The sequence below is a fragment of the Xenopus tropicalis genome, chromosome 4 (genome assembly GCF_000004195.4).
Source record: "Xenopus tropicalis strain Nigerian chromosome 4, UCB_Xtro_10.0, whole genome shotgun sequence".
Lineage (NCBI taxonomy): Eukaryota > Metazoa > Chordata > Amphibia > Anura > Pipidae > Xenopus > Xenopus tropicalis.
Window position 1 is genome coordinate 22,823,485 of NC_030680.2, and position 27,879 is coordinate 22,851,363.

General features: G+C 40.5%; 2 protein-coding genes across 4 annotated transcripts; one reads left to right on the forward strand and one right to left on the reverse strand.

The window, feature by feature from the left end:
* Positions 1-2,482: 2,482 nt before the first annotated feature.
* ftmt (ferritin mitochondrial) lies at positions 2,483-8,237 on the reverse strand. The gene is given in 4 exon segments (NM_001005135.1): positions 2,483-2,740; positions 3,912-4,037; positions 4,576-4,722; positions 8,059-8,237. Coding segments are annotated over 4 exon segments (534 nt in total). The 5' UTR covers positions 8,161-8,237; the 3' UTR covers positions 2,483-2,581.
* Positions 8,238-16,595: 8,358 nt separating this feature from the next.
* incenp (inner centromere protein) lies at positions 16,596-27,879 on the forward strand. 3 transcript variants are annotated; one of them, XM_012960973.2, is made up of 19 exons: positions 16,596-16,750; positions 18,277-18,421; positions 19,796-19,906; positions 20,241-21,010; positions 22,077-22,125; positions 22,213-22,249; positions 22,853-22,982; positions 23,497-23,536; positions 23,619-23,733; positions 23,816-23,962; positions 24,755-24,760; positions 25,157-25,266; positions 25,684-25,804; positions 25,967-26,089; positions 26,177-26,358; positions 26,646-26,751; positions 26,967-27,116; positions 27,239-27,395; positions 27,502-27,713. In XM_012960973.2, the coding sequence occupies exons 2-19, from the start codon at positions 18,285-18,287 to the stop codon at positions 27,711-27,713; spliced, it is 2,703 nt and encodes a 900-aa protein (XP_012816427.1). In that variant the 5' UTR covers positions 16,596-16,750; positions 18,277-18,284. The 3 variants fall into 3 exon arrangements, with proteins under 3 accessions (XP_012816427.1, NP_001121150.1, XP_031755909.1); NM_001127678.1 differs by lacking the exon at positions 24,755-24,760 and having other exon boundaries at positions 16,700-16,750; positions 27,502-27,877; XM_031900049.1 differs by lacking the exon at positions 16,596-16,750 and having other exon boundaries at positions 18,285-18,421; positions 27,502-27,879.

Below are 27,879 nucleotides of genomic sequence, written 5' to 3' on the forward strand. Positions count from 1 at the left end.
CCATATAAGAATGTTCTACTGGTATTACACCCCAGTAAAGCTGAATAGAATACCCTGATACCTCCAGATCCTGCTGGAGGCAGTGTGGACAGGAAAGTTCCCTACTGCATATTATGTGGCATTGTCCTAAGCTTATAGGATTTTAAGGTATGAACAAAAAATATTGAACTTTATCTATACTTCTACTAGGCTCTCTGTTCCAAATGGAAATCAACAACACAACCAACTGTAGGTGAAGTCACTAGCTGCATGCAGGAGATGAAACTGATGGATATTACCTTGAGGTATAAAGGGTCAACCCCACTTCATGAAAAGATCTGGTCAAATTGGAATTATGTCTCAACATAGGGCACATTATACCCCTCTTAATGAAACAACTCCCACCTTCCTTTCTCTACTTCAAATCCCTGGCCTTACTTTTCTAGAATATTACAGATACTAGCTATATATATGGCATTTTATACTTCATTCTTTTCCACTGTTTTTATCTTTTTTTTTTATTGCCTTCGTATAAGATAAGTCTATATGATTAAATGTTTATAAAAATTGCATAAAAAAAAAAAAAACACAAGATACAAAAAAAAAAAAAAATACTTCTGGGCCCTACTGGTGAAATGTTTGTAGGGTGGTCTATAGAAAGCCCAACATATACTAAAGGACAGGATGTCTATAAGTCTCACAATGTACCCATCCCAGCAATATGTTGAATGTGGATTTTTTTTTTTTTTTTTAAATGATTAAGTCTCCTTCAAAGCTCTAAACCCTTAACTAAACTCCTGCCACAAATAAGATCAGATGCATTGGGTTCAGACATGACTTGTTCCCCACTTTTATTTATTAGTAGTATTATTCACATATTTCTCCCACCCCTGCCCCTTGACTTTACCTTCTCTTTCACTTACCCTTGTCCCTTGCACTACAGGTGTCCATCATCTCTAATGCTCCCTGGCAATAATATGGGACTATGAAAAGGCAAGAACACAAATTAAATATGTATTAACATCTATTTTATAAATAAATCTTTTATTTTTAAGTATTGTAGATGTATTTAAGTTTAGGTTGGAATGGACTCATGAACATTCATTTTAATTCGTAAATCTGCCCAATTGCTAGCTCATCCAGAGGAAGGACCATCTGAAGCCATAGTCAATTTGCCTCAGAGGGGGACCAAATTCCCTTCCGCCTCCCAGAAGTGCAATCTGACGAGACAGCTTTTTTGGCTTTCCACTGTACTGTGTATCCTCACAAAGAATGAAAATACAGGAAGAGGATTGTGCCATGGTGCTTGCCGAGAAGAACTCCAAGGTGGGTGCAGTTGTCTGCTGTAAGGAGCACCAGACAGGGGTATCAGGTAAGTGTATATAGTGTGTAAGCTCCATGGGACAGGGACCTCCATCCTGTTGTGTCTCTAACTTGTTGCAACTGTTATACGTTGTATTTATCTATTATCTTAATAACCCTGTTTGTATTAATGTATTCTACAGTACAGCGCTGCGTACATAAGTAGCGCTTTATAAATAAGATATACATACATACGAGTGATTACATTGGCTGGGGGGGGGGGGTGGCCAACGTTTGGCATTTCCCCAGCAAGTCACATTTTTCAGGCCAGTTTAATAAGTACAAACAGAAGTGAACACACACACACACACACACACACAATGACCTGACAAGGAGGCTTTGCCATTGCATCAGCTTTTACATTTGAATTTTGTGACAAAGTACAGTGCACTGACCTTATGCCTGGGCTCTAAGCATGGAGTCAACACAGCAGCGAGGACATGATAGTCAGTAAAGAGCGCTGGGATCATTTGCACCCTACACAACCCAAAATGGTCTGAGGAAACTACTATGAATCTGCTGGCTATAGGTGTTACAGGGTCTCATTATGTACAGACCTTTTTATATCAAACAGCCCAAGCATGTCCAATGAATAACCACTCTAGAACAGCCAGTAATAAAGGAGGACAAAAGCCCTAGGGAAGCTTATCCACATAAGGACATAACTGTTAAATAGTAACAGGCAGGGACAAAAATCTAGGTAGGCAGAAAGACACATACCTAGGGCACTAAGGAGAGGGGGTGCTGGGCACTTACCTCTTCAGCCTGACTGCCCCAGGGCCCATCTATAGTACATCAGGGAGTAGAGGGGGGACACACATACACTTCTATAGTACAATTACCCTGCCAAAACATTTTAAATTCAAGTTATCTTGGGTAGCAAATCCTGTTTGGGGAGGCACATCCACTAGGCAAAACAACTAAATTAAATTACCAATACAGGTCAGTTTACAGAGGTTATCCAGTTACTGCAGAATTTTCTCACTTTCCTATAAACATTTTGGATTTTTCCACATTAAAACAAAAAATTAAAGACATTTTATTACCTTACAAAGTTTAATAAGCAAATATAAATATTCAGGGAAATTAATCTTGCACTTGGCAAATAATTACAGCAGAGAACCATTTTTTTTTTTTTTTAAATTACTTTATTGGTGTCAAAAAAAGCAGAGAAACAAAATGACCACAGATATTAAACTACAGGGGGAAGCAGTAACAGAAGAAAGCAGAAAAAGGGAGATCAGTCATGGTGTTCCCCTAATGTGTGTTTGTCAAACAGGTACTCTGCCATGCCATTGCTGGGAGCACCCATCCGGCGCAGGTTGGTAATATGATCTCCAAGCTCCTTCATAGATTTTACTTGTTCATCAAGGTAATGGCTCTCCAGAAAGTCGCACAACTGCAAAAGGGGGGACATAAACCTAGTTAGCAAGAGAGCAAACACTTCTTTATCCTCATGCAACAGAACCAACGCCTGGAGTTACACTCGGACGCTTTCCCCAAAGCTTTGAAATAGGGAAAAAACCTAAAACATTAAAAGGGGTTGCTCACCTTTAAGTTAACTTTTAATATGTTATAAAATGGCCAATACTAAGCAACTTTTCAATCAGCCTTCCATATTGATTGGTTTGAAATGATTAGTCTTCTTCTAACTCAATGCAGCTTCTAAATGGTGGTCACCGACCCCAGCAGCCAAAAAAGATTGCTCTGCGAGGCTATAATTTGTTATTGTTACTTTTAATAACTTATTTTGCTATCCAGGTCCCCTGCTATTCATATACCAGCCTCTCATTTAAATCACTCTGGTTGCTAAGATAATTTGGACCCAAGCAACCAAATACCTGCCGAACAAAGATTGAATTACAAAAACTATAAATAATAAGTTATGAAGACCAATTGCATATTGTCTCAGCATATTACTCTTTACACCATAGTAAAAGTTAACTCAAAGGTTAACAACCCCTTCAACAATGTTGCAAGGCATTAAAAAAAAGTGATGGGAAAATTTAGCAACCTCAGCTATATTTGTTATTTACCGGGTTTCCTGCAACAAGTTGGTTATAAACCAAATTATAGCAGTTAATATGTAAGCTGTGCCATAAAACAGTCTTTGAACTGTTAGAATTAAGGGTTAAGTAAAGCTTTAACATAGGTCAATGTAAAATTGATGAGTGCCATTCTAAGCACTTTTGCAATTTACATTTATTAAGGGATATTTGTGCTGTTAATATAAAAATTTTTACAACAGTGCCACCTGCTTCCAGTTTTTCATTCATATTAACAGTACATGTATCGCTTAAAACAGTCTTTGAACTTTTAGAATTAAAAGGCTAAGTAAACCTTTAGTGGGTAAAAAAAAAAAAAAAAAAAAAAAACAGTTTGGGGTCCCAGCCTTAATATCTTGGATTAAAACAAAATTCAAATAAAGAATGTATGTTGCAAAAGTGCTTAGAATAGCACTCACATTTTAGATTCACATATTTTAAAGGTTTACTTATCCTTTACAAAAAATAAACACCCTAGCAGTGCCGTGCACTGCGCACTGCTCAGGCGTGTAACCAAACACTTACATGGGGATCATTGTGGTCAGTAGAAAGCTTGTGCAGCTCCAGAAGAGACTGATTAACACTCTTCTCCAACTGAAGAGAGCACTCTAGGGCTTCCAGCCCATTTGCCCATTCATCACGGTCTGGTTTCTGTAAATGTTAAGATAAAAAACAGAACATATTAATGGCAGGCCTAAATTTCTTTGCTCTATTTACACGGCCATGAATTATTAAGTGCCTTGGATTGTCCGTGCACGGATAGTAGCCTTTGCTTATTATTACTACTACACTTTCCAGAATCAGTTTGCCAAGAAATCAGCCTAAGATCCGAGGCACTGTGCAGCATTCCTCTTACAGTGAAGGGATAAAAGGGCCAATATTAAGGCACAAAACACCAGTATCTCGGCACATCAGATTCCTAGGCAAGAACAGATGCCAGAATCACGTTACAGCATGCACGCAGGGAGCGGCACATTTCGGCACATGTTAGAAACAGGAACCTTAGTAAAGATTTTAATCAGAACACATCCAACTAGGCAAGCACTTTTATGTAAGGGAACAACTTCATGCCCAAGGCTATGGGCTGAGAAAAATCATGAAACATCAGGCTTGGGTTGTGTTACTGCCCCCTACAAGCATGGATTAGAATTGCCTTTATGTGCACCTTCCCTTCTCAGTTTGTTCTTACCTTCACGTCCTGCAGAAATATCCGCCCCCCGCGCTGGTTTTGCATTTTCATCAGTTTCTCTGCATGCTCACGTTCTTCATGGGACTGATGTAGGAAGTATTTTGAGAAGTTTTTCAATGCCACGTCGTCACGATCAAAGTAATAGGCCTAAGTAAGAGAAATAGCAAAACAGAACCAGGTTAGACCTAGGACCTAGACTTTTTTTTTTGCAAGAGCAGCACCCATACCGGAATCAAAAAGGTGCCATCTAATCTAAATATGCTCAGGACCTGGGGTTTTCCAGATAAGGGGTCTTTCCATAATTTGCATCTCCATAACTTAAAGTCTGCTAAAAATCATAAAATCATTTAAATACTGAATAAATCCAATAGGCTTGTTTTGCCCCCAATAAGGATTAATTATATCTTAGATGGGATCAAGTACAGGTACTGTTTTATTATTACAGAGAAAAGGGAATCATTTAACCATTACATAAACCCAATAGGACTGTTCTGCCCCCAATAAGGGGTAATTATATCTTAGTTGGGATCAAGTACAGGTACTGTTTTATTACTACAGAGAAAAAGGAAATCATTTTATAAAATTAAAATTATTTGCTTATAATGGAGTCTATGGGACATGGCCTTCCATAATTCGGAACTTTCTGGATTATGGGTTTCCAGATAAGGGATGTCATACCTGTACAAACTTGTACTTTTGCAAGTACAGTAAGTAATTGAACCCTAAACTATTCTTTCTTAAACATGTGCTTCACATAGAATCTTTAATCCTTTTTTAAGATCACCTTCCAGTGAACACAGTGTAACGCACCACAAGCTTTTAACACCGAAAAATACTCTACTTTAGGGACCTTAAAGCAATTATGTTATACATATGAGATACACAAGAACAAAAGGCTGCCACTACTTCTGTATAGAAGTAATTTTGCATTTAATGCATTCCTTTCACCCACATAAAGAGCTCCTGTAGCAGGAGAACAGACAAAACAGCAGATTCCTCTACCCCCGCTCTGGATTTTATCCCATGTTCCTCCCCAAATCAGAAGGAGTAGAGACTCCGAAATGTCAGTTTTACACAGCGCCAGCAAGTCACACAGCACTACACTCATTTATAACAGGAGTCTCACAATAACTTCAGCAAGGAGGTTACAGAATAAAAATTGTTGTGGCTACTATCTGTTGGTTACTGTGCAATGCTTTCCACTGTTTGAGTCCTGAGAGCCACCAGCCATGTTCCTGCCAAGTTACGCGAAAACTGTTTGGGGACAGTTTGGGCAAGATTTGGGGAGAATGCATATCAGTTCTGCAGCCCCTGAACATCCAGTTAGAAGGTGAGTTAGGGGCCCAATGTTTGTTTGCTGCCCCATTTATTCTTGGAGCTCTTTCTGAAAGGCTGGTACACTGGTATTTCTCTATTTCTGTGACGTTATTTTTTTTGAATAATGGTTGATCCTCCAAAGAGGGCTTAAGGAGAAAAAAAACACGCTGAAATCTTCCTGTGTATGGCCATCTTTACCGATTCAGGCCTTTAGACTGAGCAACAAAACCCAAGGAACACCTGACCAATATCCAGCAGCTTATTGATGCGGTCCTCGCTGAACCAGGTCCTATTTCTGTTTCAAGGGCCAAATGATCAAATTCCTTAAATATCACCCACCTTAGGTGGGCATATAGCCATATCAGTGGAAAGATCTGCTCATTTGACAACCCCCCAAAACAAGGGAATTTTATGGTGTATGGCCACCTTTAGCCTCACTTCTAGGAGATAAAACTATAATTTATACATCACCATTGTCCCCTACAGCACTTTAAATGAGTAAAGGAAAACAAATACAAAACAGCACTTTGCATTTACTTTGTTCCTGTCTACATACACATAGTTACTTACATATTGTTAGGAGGCAACAGAGGAAGCCCTTGCACATAGGAGCCTACAATCTAAAATGCAGAGGGTGCAGGCGATAAGGTAAAGAATAAAAAAAATAAAGTGTGCGGTTGGCAAGGTCCTATCGATCAAGATAGCAGTTGTGAGTACAAAGGGAAAAATGGCAAACCAGTGAGTTGTGTGAACAAAAAGTATGGGGAAAAGAATGTGCCTAGTTGATGAAGGTTTGGGTTATTGGCTTAAACCATAAGGGGTGTTCATTGAAAGCCTAGATATTCCAGGAGAGTGTAATGGATAGGGGGAAGGGAGTTTCAGAGGATGGGCGCGCCACGTGAAATGTGCTGGACGCGGGAGCTGTAATGAGCGAGGAGGAGGAGGAGAGAAGCTTGTGTGCAGACCAAATGGTGTTTGGAATAGAAATTTATCTATAGCTATCTACCCCACCACCCGCACCATTATTATAAACTCCATTTAACCAAAATAAATTCTGTGTGGGAGAAAATCAATAGAGCAATCCTAAATGAAGGCAGCTGGATATTATATTACAATCTTCCACAGGGAAAAGCAGAGCACTGGCTCGTGCTCACACTCCCCCTCACGTGGCACTTTGCCCCTCCCCATCCCACGTGCACACAAACCCTATACTTAAAGGTCACTGCGCCTTTGTGCCATAATCTTCTACCAGCTATTATGATCCATTCCATCACTACAAACACAATACCATACAGTATCCATACATTAACTCACTATGTAACCAACATGCTTAGAAAACAAACAAACAATCCCAGCCTTGCTTTATATTAGCTCAGCATAGAGATCAAGGTTGCAATGCCTTTTATTAGTGGTGACTTAACTGCTGCAAATGGTACAGCCTGCTAAGCAGTCAATAAATATCCCCCAAATGGGAACAGATTGAAGTACAGCAGAGACAAGGTATGCAGAAATATCCCACTATGCAGTTGGTCAGTGTCTGACATACAGGCCAAAAAGAGCCATTAGCCAGCAATGTATTGATTACATAAACAGAAGGACTCAAGGAGACAGCTTGGCTATTACAGTAATGGAACTGCAGCACATATCTGGCCCTTTGCAGCCAAATCCACCAGTGATGGGTTACCCATAAGTCAAAGGGATAATGGCACAAATGTTTTAGCTTAAAAATGACGTTTCAAGCCAGAAAGTGCAAGCATTAGCGCTGCCAGATATTTCTCATCTCAATGGGCTAATAAGTATTGGGGATTTAAGCCTTTTCTAAACAGGTTACAGAACCTTTATTGCCCATGATACACTCAGCCAGGACAGGTCGCACTCACAGCGCTGGATCCCAGAGCAACGTACTCCGATAGCGTAGTGTGTTGCGCTGCTGCCCTGATATCACTGATGCCCAATCTTTACGCAAAATGCGTAAGTGCCCAGCGCTAGAATTAATATACTGCGTCACTAAACCTGCCTACTGCCGTACCGCGCTGTGAATGCCAGCCCATTGGGACTCCAAGAAGTTCTAATTTTATACCAAACCAGGCAGAAAGCCAAGTCACCAGCGCGTATACCTTAGACATTTTTTTTGGGAGAGGGGGTTGCCAGGTGCTAAATACTCACCATGGACAAGTACACATAGGAGGCGTACAGCTCCATGTTAACCTGCCGATTAATGGCGGCCTCACATTCCTGGTGGTAATTCTGTCGAACCTGAGAATTCATGGTTAGTTCCGTCCAAGCACTGTTGAAGCAGGAACCTTAAACTACAATGATTCTTCTGAAGCGCTGTGTCTCTCTCTGACTAACCTGCGCCTCTCCGCCTCTTATATATAAGAATAAGGGACGCTCAACCTACGCGCTGACATGTGATAGGGGAAGAATCGGCCATTTTTATTAAGGGCAGCGATTCCTAAAAATAGAAATAAAACATTGTAGAAGTAATAAGTGAATAAGCCATTATGTTTAATCTACTAAAAGTAATTTATCAAGAAAAAAAAAATGTCCTTAAACAAAACTCCATGTTCGCTGGAATGGATTTAATTACCAAAACAAAAGATGGCTGACCAAGGAGCTAGGCGGGCCTAGAACATAGGTAGGCGTGGTTAAAGAAACGCTGGAAAATGTGCTCTGTAGCTGTTTCATAAACATGTTTACGCAATATTGGGAATCCTGGCTGCAATGCTAGGAAATGGCAACATTCTGTATTTTTGCGCTGGTGTGTATTAAGAGTATTTCTAGGCACATGACTGTCTTTCACTTATTTGTAAATCCTTCAGCAAGGGGGAAAATATACGATAAATTTTAATAACCTAACCAGCCACTCACTGGGCCCCTTCTCCCCTACAACCCTGATCTATAGCTATCCATTGTAATATTTACTTTTCAAGCATTTTTCATCTTCCACAGATAAAAAAGGCAGCAATTTCTATAAAATATAGAGATATTAGAAGTCATTGTGGAACTCAGTGACCTAAAACTACACATGGCAACAAGGGCAGGAAGTCCACCTTTTGATATTCATATTTTTATAAGCAGAAGGAACATTATTATTAATTATATATATTTCGTAATTTATAGAATTGCTTTGTGAAGCTGGTTTATGGGAATAGCGGCTGGTTGTTACTCATAATTATATGGTGCAATACTCAATAGCATGTGGCACCTTTTTGTGTATTTCATTATTAATCATGGGGCTTCACAGTACTAATGTAGCAGGGGCCTTTCCCCCATTTGTAGCCACCATCCCATTTTGGCCAGCCATGATTCACCTATATCACACCTACTCCCCTACAAACCCCACCCCACCAATTGCTTCTTGGTCCCCCTGACTGGAGTACCTTGGCCCCCACTGATGGCAGCCCTGTATTAACATCAATGATTGACTAGTATGTAGGCATGAAAATCGGTCACCCATTTTTATACCCCCAGCTGACGATCAGGGCATGCCGTGGGAATGGTGAAAAGTCACCCAGTTTGGTTCTCAGGAATCAACTTCTCTCCCTTTTGCCACTGCCACCAGCAGTATTTCTACAATTTACACCAGGTAAGCGTTAAAGGAGAACTGTCAGAAATACATACATGCACACAAACTGTGCGTGATTAATAATTATTTTTTACAGATTGGTTACATTTTTTAAATGTTTTTCAAAACATAAAATTGTTTCTAAGTATCCTCCCTAAAATTAAAATGATTTGCAAACAACCCAACCATGCTGTTAGTAGTGTATTGCAAATTGCTGATTCATTCTGGAATCAGCCAATAACAGCAGGGGAAACCTGTCAGTGATTTACAGCATGAGTGTGTGTTGGTTGCAGGCTGAAACAAATGTTAGGATGAGGAACTCAATTCATTAGATATCTAAACAAGAGTAAGAAAGAAAATGATGAGTATTATTAGTAAAAATAATGTTAAACATCCACTACACTTTTATATTGTAGGAAAGGCATTTGTTGTAAAACTGCTTTTATATTTGTCAGTGCTTTATTTTGACTAATAATTAACATGGGTGGATTCCCATTGTGTATAAGTGCAGGTGTAAAATCCAAGTCTGCATTATATAGGAGAGTGCTTTGTATCATATGTTCTCCACTGTTGGGCAAAAACAATTTAATGATATACTGCTAATAGAATTATTATCCTGCACATTTCTTTCAAATATTACATAACTCCAGAATCATTCCAGGGTAACACATGGCACATAAATATCAACAATGACTGGGCAGCTATGTGTTTATTCTGGTAGAATGTAGGTTAGTTTTTAAGGCTTATTAAAAAAAAGAGCTTTGGCCCACAGGGTGTTTTGATCACTGCTATTAGTTGTGGGAGTAAAAACACCATCAAAGGACACTTCCTTAGGATCTAAGCTAATGTTCTGCAATCATGTTTCCAGCCAAAGTAGCTTTCAATATTGCATCTACACTATCAATAATATTTTCTATAATAAGAACCTTAATGGTTAGTTAAAATTGTATGTGTATATCTGGCTGGAGATAATTATATCAGGTGGAGACACGACATTGTAAAATAGAGAAGTTCTAACAGATTCTAGACACAACAGTAAGGAAAGGAGAAGTAATTAAATTGGCAGGTCCAAATGTGTTCTGACATGGAAACAAGTGATAAAATTTAGGATTATTAACCAATGATAAAATAGACGATTACATAGAACGAAAGTGACCAGTCAAAGGATGAAAAGTAAAGATGTATTCTATGCTCTGTGCTTCCAACCATTTAGGCTTCCTTCTCTGACTGAACATCTTATTCAGGTCTTCAGGTGTTGGTGATCTCGGGTAAACTTAACCACAATCCTACACGGGGAGCTTTCTGCTTACTATATAAACCCCCATGAGTAGCCCATTGTGAACAAATAAACTGTGTAAGCAAGCTTTGTAGCAATGAATCTTATGCCAAGGGCTACTCACAATGCTTCCTACAATCTTACAAAATTACACACAGGGAGGACAAGCGTTATAATAAATAAATACAATAAATATATATAAATGCACGGGGAATAAGTGCCATGTGGTATGAGACACAGTAGGAACGAGGTCCCCGCCCCGTAGAGCTTACAATCTAAGTAGCCATATGGAAGGGTTTTGATTATAGTTCCTATGGGTAAGATACCATGGAGAGGTTCAGTTACCTGCAATAGATCTCTGCTATCGTGGACGTCTAACCAATCTGAAATAGCAACAATAGAAGTCACTGGTGGAAAGCCCTTCACATCACTTTGGTAATCCGTAGTCACGCAAAGTTTCCTCCTGCAGGCAACTTCCCACGACTTTGGAAAACTAAGCAATGTGAAGGGTTTTCCACCAGCAACAATGTAGCAAAAAAACCCTGAAAAACTCTAAAACCTTAAATTAAGTAAATATTTTACAATTTCCAAAGTACAGCATCCCAACTTATAGATGGTGTAGTTTTGTATCAGAGTTTTTTGTGATTTTTATACTTAATAAATTTAGAAAATTCATGGTTTTAGAGTAATTAATTAAATGCAAGATTTTGTTGATCTAAAGAGTTTGATTTGAGAAAAAGAAAAAAAAAAGGAAGAATGTTAATAAATCTGCCCCAAATGGATAACCAAGCCAATTTTGAAATTTGTTTCTCACCACATTATAGTGAGCACATGGTCATGGAAAATATATCGTACATATGTAACACTAATTTTTTGTTCCTGTGATTACTTGAATTTTGTCCTTGACGCTAACATTCAAAAGTAATCAAAACTTTTAGATTTTTGATGGACCTAACCCTTAAAGGGAAACTCTAAAGATCATGTTTACTTTTCAAAAAGCTCAAGTTTTTGGTGGTGTTCCCCTTTAATAACACAGAATTGCTATGGGAAGTGTCTATTGGAATCACTTCTTTATGATTCTGGGTGCAAATGAAGATATAACTCCTCAGAATGAGTTGTGTGTTTGGATGCATTCTTTTCAAGGAATGCAAATAAAAATGGGAGTTGTTCCAGATTTTTTGTGTGTCACTGTTGTGTAACCTGCAGTGGTAAAACCACCTGACCAATGGGGAAGAGTAGCAGACAGCTGACTCACATCTTGTGTAACAAGTCTTATGTGCATATGGAAGGGTGAAGATGGACAAGTTATGCAAGCTGGGAATTTGAACATAAAAGTTCTGAGACGCTGGATTTATGGAACTGCCCCACATAGCACAGCACACAAAATAGGGCAAACATGGACAAATTATATTGTTGGCATGGAGGGGGCAAGCCTCCCCAAACAAACATTTCCCTATGGAGGTATTATACATAAAGTTGCCATTGCATTTGTCCTGCTGTGATATTATCAATTAAACTGACACTGTACACTGTATATATACTACTGTGTGTTCTGGGGGGTTTGCATGTGGAATTGGCATGTACCTTGTCATGTCTTCTGGGGTGTTATATATAAAACAGGCAGGTTTGTGGGAGGTATTTTCATAAAATTGCCACTGCATTTATCTGGGGAATTTTCAAAGCTGTCAGCTCTCCTGGTTTTCCCCGCAATTACCCAATTCAGAGACTCTTCTCCTGGCATCCTATTCCCCGTTTAAACATTTTTTTTACTAATTCTTTTAAACTGCGCATATGCAATGAGCATGGGCTTCACACACATGCACATTGACGTTACTGGGTCCCCACATTTGGCCAGGTCACAAATTTTGGCAGCGCGTTGTGTGTGCTGCAGTTTCCCTCATCCCACGCTAGTTGACAGCTATGTATTATAGTCCTATTGCACCCTAATTCATTCTCACTAAATAGTGAGCAAAAGGAAGGTGTGTAGAAGGATGCCCTCACCCAAGCCACAATGTACATGCACAGATAATTCCCCTGTACAATGGACTTCTGCTTATGTGTAGGTCAAAACAATCACAACAAAGGTGAAAGGGAGGAGCTTCAGTTGCTCTGTTTAGCACAATACAACATAGATTCATGGGAATGCTGTAAATTCCAGGAGCTTACTGTTGTCCGAGATGTTTGCTTACAAATACTGTTGTTTTATAAAACACATGCAATGTCATTTTTAGGAACTCCTCTGAACTCTTCTGAAACAAAAGCACCTGTTTTCAGACCAAAATTCCAATGTTAGTCTTCACTTCTATTCTACGTCACATTCATACTCTTTATCCTGATGAGTGGAGGAGGAAGGAAAGATACAAGCTGTATGAGGAAGAGGTAATAAAGGCAAAGGTGTCAGATCCAAGGGGGGGGGGGGTGGCAGCAGTCCAAGTCAAAGATACAACTGTTGTATGTAGTGGTCTGTGGAGGGTTTTTATTTTATATTATCAATTATAAAGGCACCTGAGGGCTGCCGCCCTAGGCACAGGTCCTCAGGTGCCTAAATAAAGACAAGGCTCTGCTTCTTGGTAGTACCCCTAGCATTCCACCTTCCCAGTAAGTTCTCTGCCTATGTTGCCACCTCTCTATGTTCGACCTACAAGCAGTAGCTGCAACAAAACAGCTGGGAAATATGATGGGCTATTGGTGCATTTTAAACAAACCACTCTAAGGCCCAGAAAGGTCTCATTTCAACACTGGCACATAAAGCACACACCAGGTAAATGGGCCTGGTGTCAAATTTGAAAATTTGCAACAGAACCCCAGTTTTACACCCTTCCATGGCAAAAACTTATCATCACTATGGCAGGAGGGAGTTCTGCAGGCCACCCGACGGGCCCAACTAGAGGATGGGCCCTATGTAGTTGCACTCCTTACACAAGCTCAGAGACACACAGTGCCCAGGTTAAATCAGTACAGACAGGAAACCCAGTTGTTGTGAGCCCGGGAGAATAGAGAAATATGGGCCCTGACTAAGGGGCTGATTTACTAATCCACAAATCCGAATGGGAAAAATTCGGATTGGAAAACAAACATTTTGCGACTTTTTCGTATTTTTTGCAATTTTTTCGTCGCCGTTACGACTTTTTCGGAAATTGTCGCGACTTTTTCGTAACCATTACGACTTGCGCGAATTGCCGCAACTTTTTCGTAGCCATTACAATTTGCTCGTATATTGTCGCGACTTTTTCGTATTGAGCGCTCGTAAACGGCGGGCAAACCTTTCAGACTTTGCATGATTTTGGAAGCCTCCCATAGGGCTCAATGGCACTCTGCAGCTCCAACCTGGCCCAAGGAAAGTCACGATACTGAAGCTTGAATGAATCCGAAACTTTCGTACTTCGCGCGACGGCTATGAAAAAGTTGCGACAATTCGCGCAAATCTTAATGGCTACGAAAAAGTTGCGACAATTTACGAAAAAATTGCAAAATACCGATCATTACGAAAAAAACGCATTCGGACACCTTCGGAGCGTTCGTGGATTAGTAAATGTGCCCCTAAATATTCATAAAACTGCTAATTCCTCTAGTCTCAGCTTAGGGGTCCAGTAATTTCTAGGTATGCTGCTGTTTTAAAAACACACACAGATTCTCCCTTTCTTCTCACAAGTAACATCCATTCTTTCTGCAACTGGAGCCAGTGGGAGAGACACTTATACTGCATGTCTGCGAGATGACTTCCTACAGGTGCAGCCAATGGGAGGAAGCTTTAGCAACTGGCCGCCTGAGGCAGGGCAGATGCCAGATACTGGCCAATAAGAGGGTGGACCCTGTGGACAGAAGGTGAAATAAGTGCCCTGCTGTCTGTTAATATTAAAAGTAATGGAATCCTGGCCAGGCCAGTAAAGCACCAGCCAGAAGGCAACCACAGATGGAGAAGGGCCTCAGTAAGAAAGTGTCACTTGTTGTTAACTTCATCGCCAAGTATATCCAAACCCTGTGACACTCTCTCTGACAGTCTAAAATTCCCAGCACCCACTGTCAGTTTCTATATGTTATGTAACCACTACAGATGATATTGACCAGCATATACTAAATTCCTGTGTCCTTGAACAGTAGCCCCTGCATACCCTGCTGCCTTCTAGATATCACTGAATTACAAGGCTCTACTACCTGTAGATGATGCTGTGAAACTATTACCTTCCACCTGCCCACCTGATAAGTTGTATAAATACAAAATGTTAACTCAAATGTGAGCTAGCAGTTTAATCTCTGCACTGAAACAAAATGAAACTTTAGTTACAAGCCCTGGAGTGGCCACCCTCCTGAATTGCACCACTACTAGCATCAATTGGACCCTAGCAACCAGGCAGATGCTGAAATTCCAGACTGGAGATCTGCTGGACAGAAAGTTAAGTAATTTGTAAAAAATCTACAAAAATTAAAAAAATCTTCATTGAAAAATGCCTCAGAATATGACTCTCTACATAACAAATTTGAAAAACATTTGATTTTGGCAAATCTCAACAATTAATTTTTCATCTAAATGAGACAAAACAGCAGCACCCATTTTTATCCACTAGGTGGACCAAAATCCAGAAATGTGTAAAATGTGTAGAACAGTGGCTCAGGGGCAATATGTTACCCACAAACCCCTTGGAAATTACTCCCAGGGGCGTCAAAGCAGCTGCTTATTTTTAGATTACTGGCTTAAAGTCACATTTTGGTTACATAAAAACCAGGTGTACTGCCAAACTGAACTCTGAACTCTGTAGGCTGCCAGGCCACATAGGGGCTATCAGATAGCCAATTACAGCCCTTATTTGGCACCCCAGGAACATGTTGCATGTGTTGCTCCCCAACTCTCTTTACATTTGAGTGTGTCTCAGGGATAAAAAAAGGTTTAGGATCCCTGATGTAGAACATGGTCTCCCTTTATAGCAGTTCTCATTTTGATGCAACTCACAAGCAGAAATGATCATATATAAGAATTAGAAAACAACATATTATTCTCAAGCTCAGCATGATAGAAATGCTACTTTTTTTTAACTGTGGATGCACTGGATCCATAAGGTTTGAAACCTCTGGAAAGATCTGTCTGACTTCTGAACTAAATTTGAACCCTAATTATTTTATATATTTTTTATATATAAAAAAACCAAACTGCATTACATGGGGGGGGGGGGGGTAGGCTCTTGGGCACATACTGTTAGGCCTTGTGGTACTCTGGCCCTGTGCATTAGGAAGTTGAAAAGGGGGGGGGGGGGGGGGTGGCAGAAAACAGCAGGGGGCATGTCTTGGGCATCCATACCTTAGGCCTGCATCAAATTGTTTTTTTTTATACACAATTTCAAAAACAATCACATTCTTATTGTATTCACATCAGTCCTTGCCCTAATGCCCCTATGACAATCACAGACACTATGGTCAGTGCTGTCAGGAGCCAATCAACCTTCGTAAATATTTTCAGAGAAGGTGAGTTGCCGCAAAAACATCACTATAATCACAGCCATAAAGCACCAGGACTGTCGCTTAGATAAAGAAATAATCTAAACGCGCATTTAAATGACCCATTGCAGCTACAGTAGTTTTTTCCGTAAATGTTCTCATTTTTGCGAGCAGCATGTTGGGACCGAAAGGATTACGCTTCTAGAGCCCCATTCAGTACAAATCCGGATCTGCGTACTGAGCTTTAAGCAGACAGTACCTGCACAATAGTACAACAAACGCAATTATTTAGTATAATATCCCACTAGCGCATTTGTGAGTCCTCCACTACCATAGAGCTACTTTCCTTCCCCAAACAGCCCCGCCCCCTAGGTGTCAAGCTAACCAATCAATGAGCGAGCCTGGGTTCGCAAGCCCCTCCTTCTGATGTCACAGCCTCTCAGCTACGGCCGTTAGGTTTTTGAAACATTTGAACTCTTTGGGCGGGAGAGGAAGGCACCGCTTGTGCAGGACGGGGTGGGAAAAAACGCAAAGGAAAATAAGAGCGGGTTACAAAGCAGCGCACGGTACGGGACCCGGAATCGGTAAGTGCCGGCTAATGTTAACCCTTTCCGTGCCCACGGCATGCTTCTCATAGGTTCCTGTCAGACTGCCCGGCTGGCCGCTGTGAGGCTCTATCTCCACTGCTGGAGGTTCCAGACTGGCCTCTAACAACCTCTGATGCGCTGCAGCTGCACAGCTCTGTCCCTCACCCCTTCTCTCTATCTGGGTTCCCTATAAGCCCCGTATTTGTCGCGAATAACTACGCACTATCCAAGGCTTTCTCCCTCTACCAGCCGGACATAATATCCTCAAGCCGTATGGGGCCGGCATGCCCCCTTTGGGTTTAAATGACCAGCGCTGACCCCTTCGGGTTTAAATGGACCGGTCCCCCCCCCTTGTGTTGAAATGGCCCAGCCTGACATATTTAGCTCAATGCAGAGTTGGCTGCTATAGGAAAGCCTGGGGCAATGACTGGGGGTGGCATCATAATTTAAAATTACGTTGGATATTGTAGAGGTTGTGTTTGTTTTCCTATTTATGTGTGTAATCCTAACATAAGGGTCAGTTATGGGGATTGCTGTACTGCAGTGTGGGGTCTGATACCCAAAATGCTTAGGAATTGGTTTTTGTTTTATTGAAACCAATATAAATTCATGCAACTTGGTTACCATCAAGTACAGAGTATTGTCTTATTATAGAGAGGCAGGAAATCATTTTTTTTAAATCTAATTATTTTGCTTTCTGCTTAAGAGGCCCCCAATCTTGTTTTGTATCTTAACGCAGGGGTATCACCTAAAAAATACAAATAAATCTTAAAACCACTAGTTTAAATTTTTAATTTTTTGCTTATTTTGTCACAACCCACCAAGACTTTTATTTAACTCATTCCATGCCAGCTGCAGGAGTGCTCCAAGTCTGCTTTTTGTTTCACTGACTTAAACAAAACCTGGAAGCATATAAATACATTGATAGTACTCTGTTTGCCAGCAATGTACATTCATTTTTTTTGTTGTAGTTTTCATATTATTAGCAGTTTTAGACAGCATTGCACTGGCTGGCCACCAAAAGGTTAAGTGACTACTGCTGGCAGCATCTCCTGCACGGTGTTCTTGTCAGCTCATGTAGAATTTTCTGAGGAGTGTCATTGGGGATGCTTTTTTCTCTCACAGAAATTGGCATTTTGGTATCCCCTGGTCTGTTAGGGTGAAGACACACAGAGCTACTTGTAGCAGCTACTTGTCACAGCTACTAAAATAGACAATGTTGATCATTTACTGATGACTGTCTGTGTTTTATCAGAAGCAATTCTCAGTATTGTCTATGGCAGGGTATTTTCTGGCGTTTAGTAGCTGTGACAAGTAGATGCTACTAAATTGCTCTGTGTGTTTTATACCCAAGGCTTTACTACACTGCATTGTGTGACAGGATCTAGTTGTCTCCTGTTTGGTATATGTTTGACCCTCTATGAGAGTAAACTACAAGTTATGTTTCTAATAAAGCCAAGTTGTCTGCTGATGACTTTCATTGTAATGTTATCTGCTATTAGTAAGTCCTCTTTATTTTGCAGGTTCCACCATGAACGACGCGGAGTGCCTGTCCCACCTCTTGCAGGTGTGTGCTCGCAAGACGGAGGAGTTTGTTCGGACTCTTGACAGCAAGCACATGGTTTGGCTTCTGGAGATTGAAGAAGAGGCAAGAAAAATGTTCAGCAGGTGCGTTCTGTATGAACCATAACAATTCGACACTTATTACTCTATCGCTAGATATGGAATGCATGCTCAGTCTACTGATTTAGCATCATATAATCATATATAATATCTTTTTAAACAATAATCCCTGCCTTTCCTAATGCCCTATTACTTACCAGTGTCAAACTCTAAAGTCCCATCACATGTTTGCTGCAACCATTGCATTGTGTTTGTGGAGTGGATCTATAGGCTGGATGCACTGTTTCCATGGGTTGCGTCAGCCAAACGGGTCTGTTTCCCTCTTAAGCTCCATGTCATGGCTGTTTCTTCTGGTAAGTAATAAAGGTCCTGGGGAGGCAAGAGTTTAGTGCCACAAAGGTTTTTGTGATGCCCATTCCTGTAAAAGGGTGGCAGGAGTCCAGTTTGTATTTCCTGATTGGTTGGTCCAAGTAGCAAATGTTGACTAGCAAGTGAACTGGATAAATGCTTTATGGGCCTTAGTTATTTTTTTTTATTTATAACTATTTAACAAATGCAGGCATATCTGCAAGTCTCTCCCCAGTAGTGCCCTTTAGCCTATCCTATCACTGCAAACAGTCGGTATTGATGATGCACTTGTACCCAGAAATTGAAAGTTCGCCCTAGAATTTTTAGGTCACAAGCATGTTAAGTTTTTAACCATATTGTTTAGGTTGTGGTTATTGTTTGGCAAAGAAAGCTAATCTGAAACAGCTTCCGGGTTAACTTGATTTTTTTGTTACTGGAATGCCTTCTTGCCAGGCAACCCAGATTAACTGTGTAACCCTTTAACATTTATAAAATACGTAATACATTCCATACCTCTGTTCTGCAAGACTGTATCCAGAAAATGTGGAATATATAATAATGTTTGCAAGAAATCCACTTCCTCCAGCCCAAAAGCTCTAATTAAATCCTACAAATATTTCTTCTGAATTGATTTAAAATATTGTTTCAGTCCAGACTGTGTGCCTGTAGGGCTTTTGTTTGGTATATGTATAGATAGGTGTGCGCAATACATCTGGAATGCAGAAAGTTCTGCTTGAGGGAAGAAACAAGCCTGCTTCTATTGTTTGTCTTGAGTTTAAGGGAAGGCATCTTATTTATAATGTTGGTTTATTTTCTATACCTATTTTGCTTACTTATTAGCGAACTGTGAGCAAGAATAGCTGTCTAGAAAAAGTATTTTTGCAGCCTCCACTCACAAATACATGGGTGTGTTCAATTTAAGTTCTCATAGCGGATTATTTTGAGTTTAAATTAATATGTATAGTTTAAGTTTGATTGGCTCCGTAGGATGTGGCTTTACACTGCAATTTCCAAAGAGTGTGCAGGTTAATGTTTTACATGATCCAATCGCAATTCATCTCTCTCCCTTAGTGACTTTAATGCTGAACCTGAGCTGATGCCTAAGACTCCATCTCAAAAGAGACGGAGGAAGAAAAGAACCTCAATTGTACCAGATGAGAATCGTGATCCCAGTGGGCGTAGGTGAGAGTTCATTGCTTAAAGGATTTGCTCTCAGTTGTTATATATGCATGGAAAGTAATATACAGATACTTTCTCTTCAATAATATTTACTAAAATGTTGCCAGTATTCATTCGGAACATGGGCAGATGCCAGTTAACATAAATTGCTACTAAAAGCTTCTTATCCCAATTTAAACTCTCATCCTGGAATTTGCAGTTCTGCTGCCGCTATATTGGCACTAGTTTCCATTCCATGTCTTTTGCTTCCAAGAAAGTTAATGAAACCTTTTCTGTAGGATACTTGCACTGTTAAATGTCTGTTGGTCTTTATCAATCTTGCCTTTTGACTTTACAGGATATCCCGCCGACGAAGCAGTGCCAACTGGAGCAATTCTGTACGCAGGCTTTCGATTAGAAATCAGAACAAAACAAATGAGGATTCTATGCAGGAAGAACCAGCACAGCCAAAAAGGATGACCCGGGCAAGGGCACAAGCCAGCATAATGTGTCCGTCTGTGGTAGAGATGGCTTTGCCTGAGTCGCCATCTCAGCTGTACCAAAAAAATGTCCAGGTTACTATCAGTGAGCAAGATCGCAGAAGTGCAGAGCAGAAGCTTGTAGGGTCAGCCACTGAGGAGTCTGAGATGAAGACTGATGTACTACCTGTCCCCAAGATTGCAAAGGACACTATCTCAGAAATAGTGAACACTGTAGTGCCACCACCAGTCCCTGAGACTCCAGCAGTCCCAGTTACGCCTGAAAACAAAAGCAGAGCTGCAGCCAAACTTAAGATTGCCGGAAGCTCCACGCCAATAGAGGCAGCTGAAATGGTGGATCTGACCTGTGAGTCCCCACGTCCTGCTAATGAGCTGGCAAATGAGCAACCACTCAATCTCACAAATCAAAGTGTAACACCTACAGGATCAAAATCCGACCGCCGATCAGTGCGTCGTAGCCTGGTGGTCGTAAAACCCAGCAGCCGCCGTTCCTCGCTCGCTAGTCAGTTCTCTCTGGCCAGCAAGAGGGAAAGCATGACTCGTGAAGCTGTGCGGAAGTCTATTCGCCAGTCAATTGCAAAGAAGAAAGCAGCGATGGAGACCTCTTCTGCCTCAAGCCAGAGGAGCTGTAAGTTTGCTCATTTACATGCAAGTGGCCATGTGGGCTTTATCTGAAAATTATGGTGGAATTTTTATCCTAATTAATGTTATAACCCCCTTTTCTTGTCCCCTGTCCTTCAGCAGACCTTGTCTCGCAGGGCACATGACTGTACATGTACAAAAATGGGTATAAATACCTTCTGTCATCCAGCCCCACTAAGATTTATAAGAGTATGGTAAAATGTATCTAAATGCTAAATATTCTAAGAAAGGTGGGCTTTATTTGCCCTTAAAGGAACAGTAACACCAAAAAATTAATAATATATAATATACTGTTTGCTACAGTAACACTACTATAGTTTATATAAATACCATGCTGTGTAGCCATGGGGGCAGGAGAAAAGGCACAGGTTATATAGCAGATAACAGAATGTTTTATCTGTTATGTAACCTATGCCTTTTCTCCTTTGAATGGCTGCCCCCATGGCTACACAGCAGCTTTGTTTGAGCTTTATAGCCAAACACACAACCAGTGCAGGGCAACACTAAATTATATTGTAATTTCTTTTATACGCTTTCATTTTTTGTTGTTGCTGTTCCTTTAATATTTTGGGGCAACTTCTTAATTAAGGTATCTTCCATGCACTTTTTAGGACAAATCCAATTTTCTTGTGTTATTGACTTTATACATCATGACAGCCCCTAATAGCAAATCTATACTGAGGACTGTTAAGGGGGCCATACATGTACCAATAACAATTTTTCCTGCAACCATTGGTTTGTTTCCTCCATTGATGTTGGAAACAAGGACTCTACCTCCACCTGACGATTCAGCCCTAAATGCCGATTTTGCTTGGGTGCCTGATCAAAATCTTTTGACCCACCCGACCGATGATTGAACAGATAGCCAAAGCTTTTGTGATATGTTGTCTTGTTGATCTGCCATACATGCACTGAATATCATACAAAAATAGGTTCCATATGATACTACTGGTCTGTGTATTGCCATCTTAAGACTTGGTGCATACATACGTTTAATATAGGAACTAAAAGAAGTGTCTGTAACATTTCCTGCCATTGCTTGTTTTCTGCAGGCCAGAGCTCTATTGAAATAATCGATGACGAGATCACCATCAAAATCAGGTATGGGGCAGGCATAACAATCAGAGTCAAATAGATTTTCTACAGCAAGAATCCTGGTATTAATTTTTCTTTGAATTCCTTTTGCAGACCTGAAACTGCCCCAAGTGAGTCAGTATCCGAAGAGGTAGGAACAAATCTCAATATATCCATTATATGCCTTCCGTTATCTATCTTCGTTTGCCACTTGCATTGCTTAAGGATAGCCCTTAACTGCTAGACTTCTGGAATGTTTTCATTTGCTTGTCACCAATAAACTTTTCAGAGCAGGGCTTATTAATAAATTGTAGCTAAGTTAAGCAATTTGGTGGTTTACTCAAAGCTAGAGTAAATTCTGTTTTGGAAGCCCCTTTATACTGTACCATTCCAAATACTAGAAGGATGCATGAAATTACAACTATTCAGCTCTAAGTGTTGCCCATTACTGTTAATTCAAGTGAGCCAACTAGACTGCAATGTAAAGTCTGCTAAAAGGAGGGGAAAGTGCTAATGATTAATTTGGATGCCAACGTTTTCTACATGACTGTTATATTACATTATGAACAGAAATAAACACAATTTGAATAAGGCACCTGTGAAAACAGCCCTTTAAATACCCATCAACAATGATGCTGTCACTCCTTTACTAAATAATAGTCCCAGTAATAGTGCAATGTAGTTCAGTGGTTGGCTAATCACTTGATATATCAAAGCCGTCTTAAAGGATTTATCTGTTTTTTCTATCATTTAGGCTCATACAATAGAGAGCCCTAGGCGCTCCCTACGTTCACGTACCTTTAAAAAGATTGCTATAAGTAACCTGCCTGATTCTGAAGAGCCTCAAAGAAGAGTGACAAGGCAAATGGTGGCAATGGATGCAGGTAAGATAGTGTCACCCTTTGGAATGCCTTTCTGTATATGGCTGCTTGCTGTAATGTCATGACGATCTATTTTATGTAATGGGCTACTAAGCCAAGGAGAGAAATGGTTACGTAAATATTTATATTTGAGCGTTTGGAAGGCATAATTTTAGTTAGTCACTTAATAGAATAAATGTATTCCATTTACACCAGTGCAACTGCATAATGAACATGTTTAGTCAGCAAATGGTTAGAGGGCCCCACAGTGATCTACCACAATACCTTCTTTTGTATATTTCCCCTTCTCTAATTGAAATATTAATGTCTGAATCTCCTGTGCACCTTTTTGTAATTGACCCAACCTGCAGTTTGTGCATATGCCCCATTGTACCTTAGTCTATGTGGTAGTGGAGTTAGGTGGTGGTTATGGGTGCTTTACAGCTACATTTCTATATATTTAAAACTACCCTTTTACACTCTATCAAAATGTGGGTAATGTAAAACTGTCCCAGTAATCACTTGTCTGCTTTTACAGAACCCACACCAGAGACCACCGATGATGCTCAGAATATCAGGTAGGATCTCGCCCACATTATAGTGTATTGTATCTTGTTGGGTACGTATGTATTCTGACAATACTGGCTCTGTCCTTAATAGAAGAAAGAGTTACAAGCGAGCAGTGGATGAACTGTCAGATGACGAGAGGCCATCTGAAGGAGAGCGTTCACCTCCTAGAAAGAAGACCCCGTCACCTCCATGCCCTCCTAGCAAGGTACTATCCTAGTGCTTATATTGTGATGCATGTTCCACTGTACAAAACAGGTGTAATAAATTCAATCATTGTTTTCCTGCAGATTGTAAAGCCCCCTCCACACATGAAATCTTTTCTGCACACTGTACAAAAGAACCAGTTGCTCATGATGACACCAGGCTCTATTGGAAAAAACATAATGATGAAATCCTTCATCAAACGCAATACACCCCTCAAAATGGACCCCAAGGTAAGAGAATGAAGCCCACTTGTGTGCCATGAATGAGCAATGAAGTGCTACTTTGAGAATTGAAGTGCTAAACTCAAGCTTCAGACTCTTTAGGGACCATGTATGCAAGGTAGTCTGTTAGGTAGTGGTTTCAAAATAAATAGTATAGCCCCCATGTGAGTGCAGGGCTTGGAGCAGTGGCTGAATGCCAGTTAAGGTGAGATTTGGGCTATTTGCTCTCCTATACACCTGAAAGCCCAGCTTGATTGTCATTAAGGTTGAGATTTAGGGTGCTTTTCTAGAGGTTTGTGGAACTGTGGCCAAAGGACTGATATGCCAATATTGTACTATATCTGTCCTGTGACTTGTTATATGCTAAGAGGGGCTGTCTGTTGGATGGATGGCAGATGGGGGGTGGGAAAAAAAAAAATATATATATATTTTCATATAATAAATTTGAGCATATTTGTTAAATATGCTTCTGAACCCTAATTTAGGATATACTTTAAAGGGTGGGGTTTTTTTTTCTTTTAAACAATTGTAGTGCTGACTTAAAGGGCAGTTATTTCTCTTTCAAAGATCTAATAGAGCGTTAGTTTTCAAGCAATCCCTTTTAACACTGCCTCGGCATACAGTTTCCTGTATACGTAATGGGCACCTTCCAGCATGACAGTGCGAGGGCATAGTGTCCCTTATACTGTGCTGATAATTCTGCTATGATTATCTTGTGCTGTTTCTTTTAAACTGAAGTATATGGAGTGTTTGATACGTTTATATTTAGTATTTTTTTTTCTTTTTTTCCAATAACTGGAGACTGAAGTAAGTAATTTCTAGCTTGTTTAGATGTCACTGGTGTGGGGTCTATGGGTGCAGGGCAGAGAGGTCAAATCCAGCTTGGCTGTTAGCACTACAGCTCCCACTTCTTTTGACTGAAAGAAGTATTTATTATTGTCTTTCATTTTGCTGTGCAGCCCATTCACTCATCATTCTTCCTTTCATCTCTAGGCTTGCCAGAAGGGTTGCATGTTTTTGAGTATCACTCTTAAGGGTCTTGGTGTCCCAGATAAAACTATACAATGGGTGTTGGGCAGTGTTTTAGGGCACTCCTTTTTTCCCCTGGATTCAGAACTATTTTTTCCCTCAGCACTGTGGCTGTCTTGATAATAAATCCCAGATAAAAGTAGTCTGGTTCTCACTCTTGCATATCTATTCCAGGAGAAGGAGCGACAGCGCCTTGATGCTTTGCGCAAAAAGGAAGAGGCGGAACTTCAGCGGAAGCAGAAAATTGAGGAGGGCAAAAAACGCAAACAGGAGGAGTTGAAGCTGTAAGTGTCCTTCATATGAAAAACAAGCAACTGATTGCTTGCTAGCGAGGTTGAGAATAAGATTCCTGCTCAGATTAAATTCTGATACAGCTGCAGTTTTTCATTACTTACAAGAAACCTGCATCATGCAGAAAAGCAAGAGAACCTCTAGTTTTAGCTGGTTCCTCTGAACTGCAGCAAAACTATTCCCCCCCCCCCCCCTTAATGGACTACAGGGTATCATTTTTAGCTGAAAACAATACTAGCTAGATAAAAATAAATACAAATTAACCATACAAATTGACATGGATAAAGTTGGGCACAGTACAGTAAGCACCATGCTCTTATGTATTAAAGAATAGCGTCCATTGGTAACCATCATGCCTGTGACTGTTTAGCTGCATAACCAGATGAATTTGATCTGTTTGTCATTTTTAGGCGCCGGGAAGAGCGGTTACGTAAAGTTCTGCAAGCCCGAGAGAGAGTGGAGCAACTAGAGGAAGAAAAGAAAAAGAAAATTGAGCAGAAGTTTGCACAGATTGACGAGAAGAGTGAGAAGGTAAAACTTTGTTTAGGGATTTTGTCACTGACATACAGAAGGTATTCAGCAATCCCTTAGCGGATATAGCTTATTAAGGGAAAGTTGTACTCTTGTAGGTCTGCCATTTCATCTAAAAAGTTTCCACGTGCAGAACTTTTAGTAATCTGGGTTTGCTTGCAGGTGCGAGAAGACCGAATGGCAGAAGAGAAGGCAAAGAAAAAAATCACAGCTAAAAAACAGGAGGAAGTTGAATGCAGGAGGAGACAGGAGGAAGAGGCACGGAAACTAAAAGCCAAACAAATGGTTGGTTTATCCTGTTATCTGCACCATTATACAGAAAAATCCTGACAAATGGAGTCTCTAACCATTATCTGGTCTGCCCATATATAGGAGGAAGAGGAGCGCAGACATCAAGACCTTCTGCAAAAGAAGCGAGAAGAGGAAGAGCTGGAAAGGCAAAAGAAAATTGCAGAGGCAAAGAGGTTAGCAGAGCAGAGGCAGGCAGAGCAAGAAAGAGAAAGGCAGAGAGAACAGCAGCTGTTAGCTGAGAAGGAGCGGCTCAGAGCAGAAAGGTATGTTATATATGTGTATTGCAAATATTTATACTCCATATATCTGAGCTGTTGTACAATCTGTTTGGCTATACCATTTTTTTATTGCATTATATTCATCACTATGGTTGCCAAAAAAAACCCTCCTTTTTTTACTACAACAAAACTTTAGTTTTAATTGGGTTAGAGCTGCATAAACAGTCATTTAAACCCCTAGTTGCAAAGTATCTGATGATAAAACTTAATGGTGAGGTTGGCCTTTCCTTGTCAATCTAATGACTGATAACAAAACTGTTGTGGTGCTGCAGAGAAAGGATAGAAAGAGAAAAGGCCCTGCAACTACAGAGAGAGCTGGAACGAGCAGCACAGGAGAAAGAGCAGCAGCGGCGAGAGGCAGAAGAGCGCAAGAAGAGGGTAAGTACATTAATAACATTTGCATCCTATCCTGTGACTAGTAGAAATGTTTCATATCTAAACAGACTTCACTCTGGTCACTTATGTGCTGTTAGGTCCTAACATACCTGGTTGACATCTGTAAAGGATTTGAAAGACAAGTGATGAATTTGTAGTGATTTTAGAAGCACAAGCTGTTTGAATGAGCAAAGTGCCTTCATTATTCTGTAATGCAGGAGCAGCAGGAACGCCTAGAACAGGAAAGGTTGGAGAGGCTGCATAAGGAGCAGGAAGCTAAGAGACTCCAGGAGGAGCAGCAGAGAAAAGCCAAGGAACAAGCGGCTGCAGCAAGTGCTCCAGTGATGAATGTTACTGTAGACATGCAGGTGTGTATGATCATATACTGCACCCACACAAATACTAGCATAGAAATATATGGGCTGTCTTTCTGATGTTGCATGGTAACTGCTAAAACACATTCAGCTCACTATTTTCCTTTTTTCTCTAGAACTCACCTGCATGTGAATCTTATGAGATGACTCCTAAGAGCTACAAAGCTCCATCAGTTAAAGTCAATGAAGAAAACTATGGAATGGATTTGAACAGTGACGACTCCACAGATGACGAGAGTCAGCCAAGGAAACCCATCCCAGCCTGGGCTTCTGGTAAGCACATTGGTCTTAATGAAACTGCTCCTGACAATTCAGTCCGTTGTACGACCACCAATCGGCAGAGTCCACACAATTACAACCATGTTTTCTTTCTTCACAGGTAACTTACTCGCTCAGGCTATTCGTCAGCAGTACTATAAACCCATGGATGTGGACCGTATGTATGGCACCATTGACAGCCCAAAATTGGAGGAACTGTTTTATAAGAGCAAACCTCGCTATTATAAGCGCACTAGCTCTGCTGTATGGCACTCCCCTCCACTTAGCAGCAACAGACACCACCTTGCAGTGGGTTATGGCCTCAAATACTGAGGGGAAAAAAAAGCAGACTTTACTCATACTATTGGGACTACTGCATGCTGCTTCCCTCCAACTGACTGTCTGTCCTGTGTACATTTTTCTTTGTTGTTTTAACTGGCTATCTTTATTTGTATTGTAGAGACTTGTCATTTTAAAAATAAAGGTTATATAAGGGAGA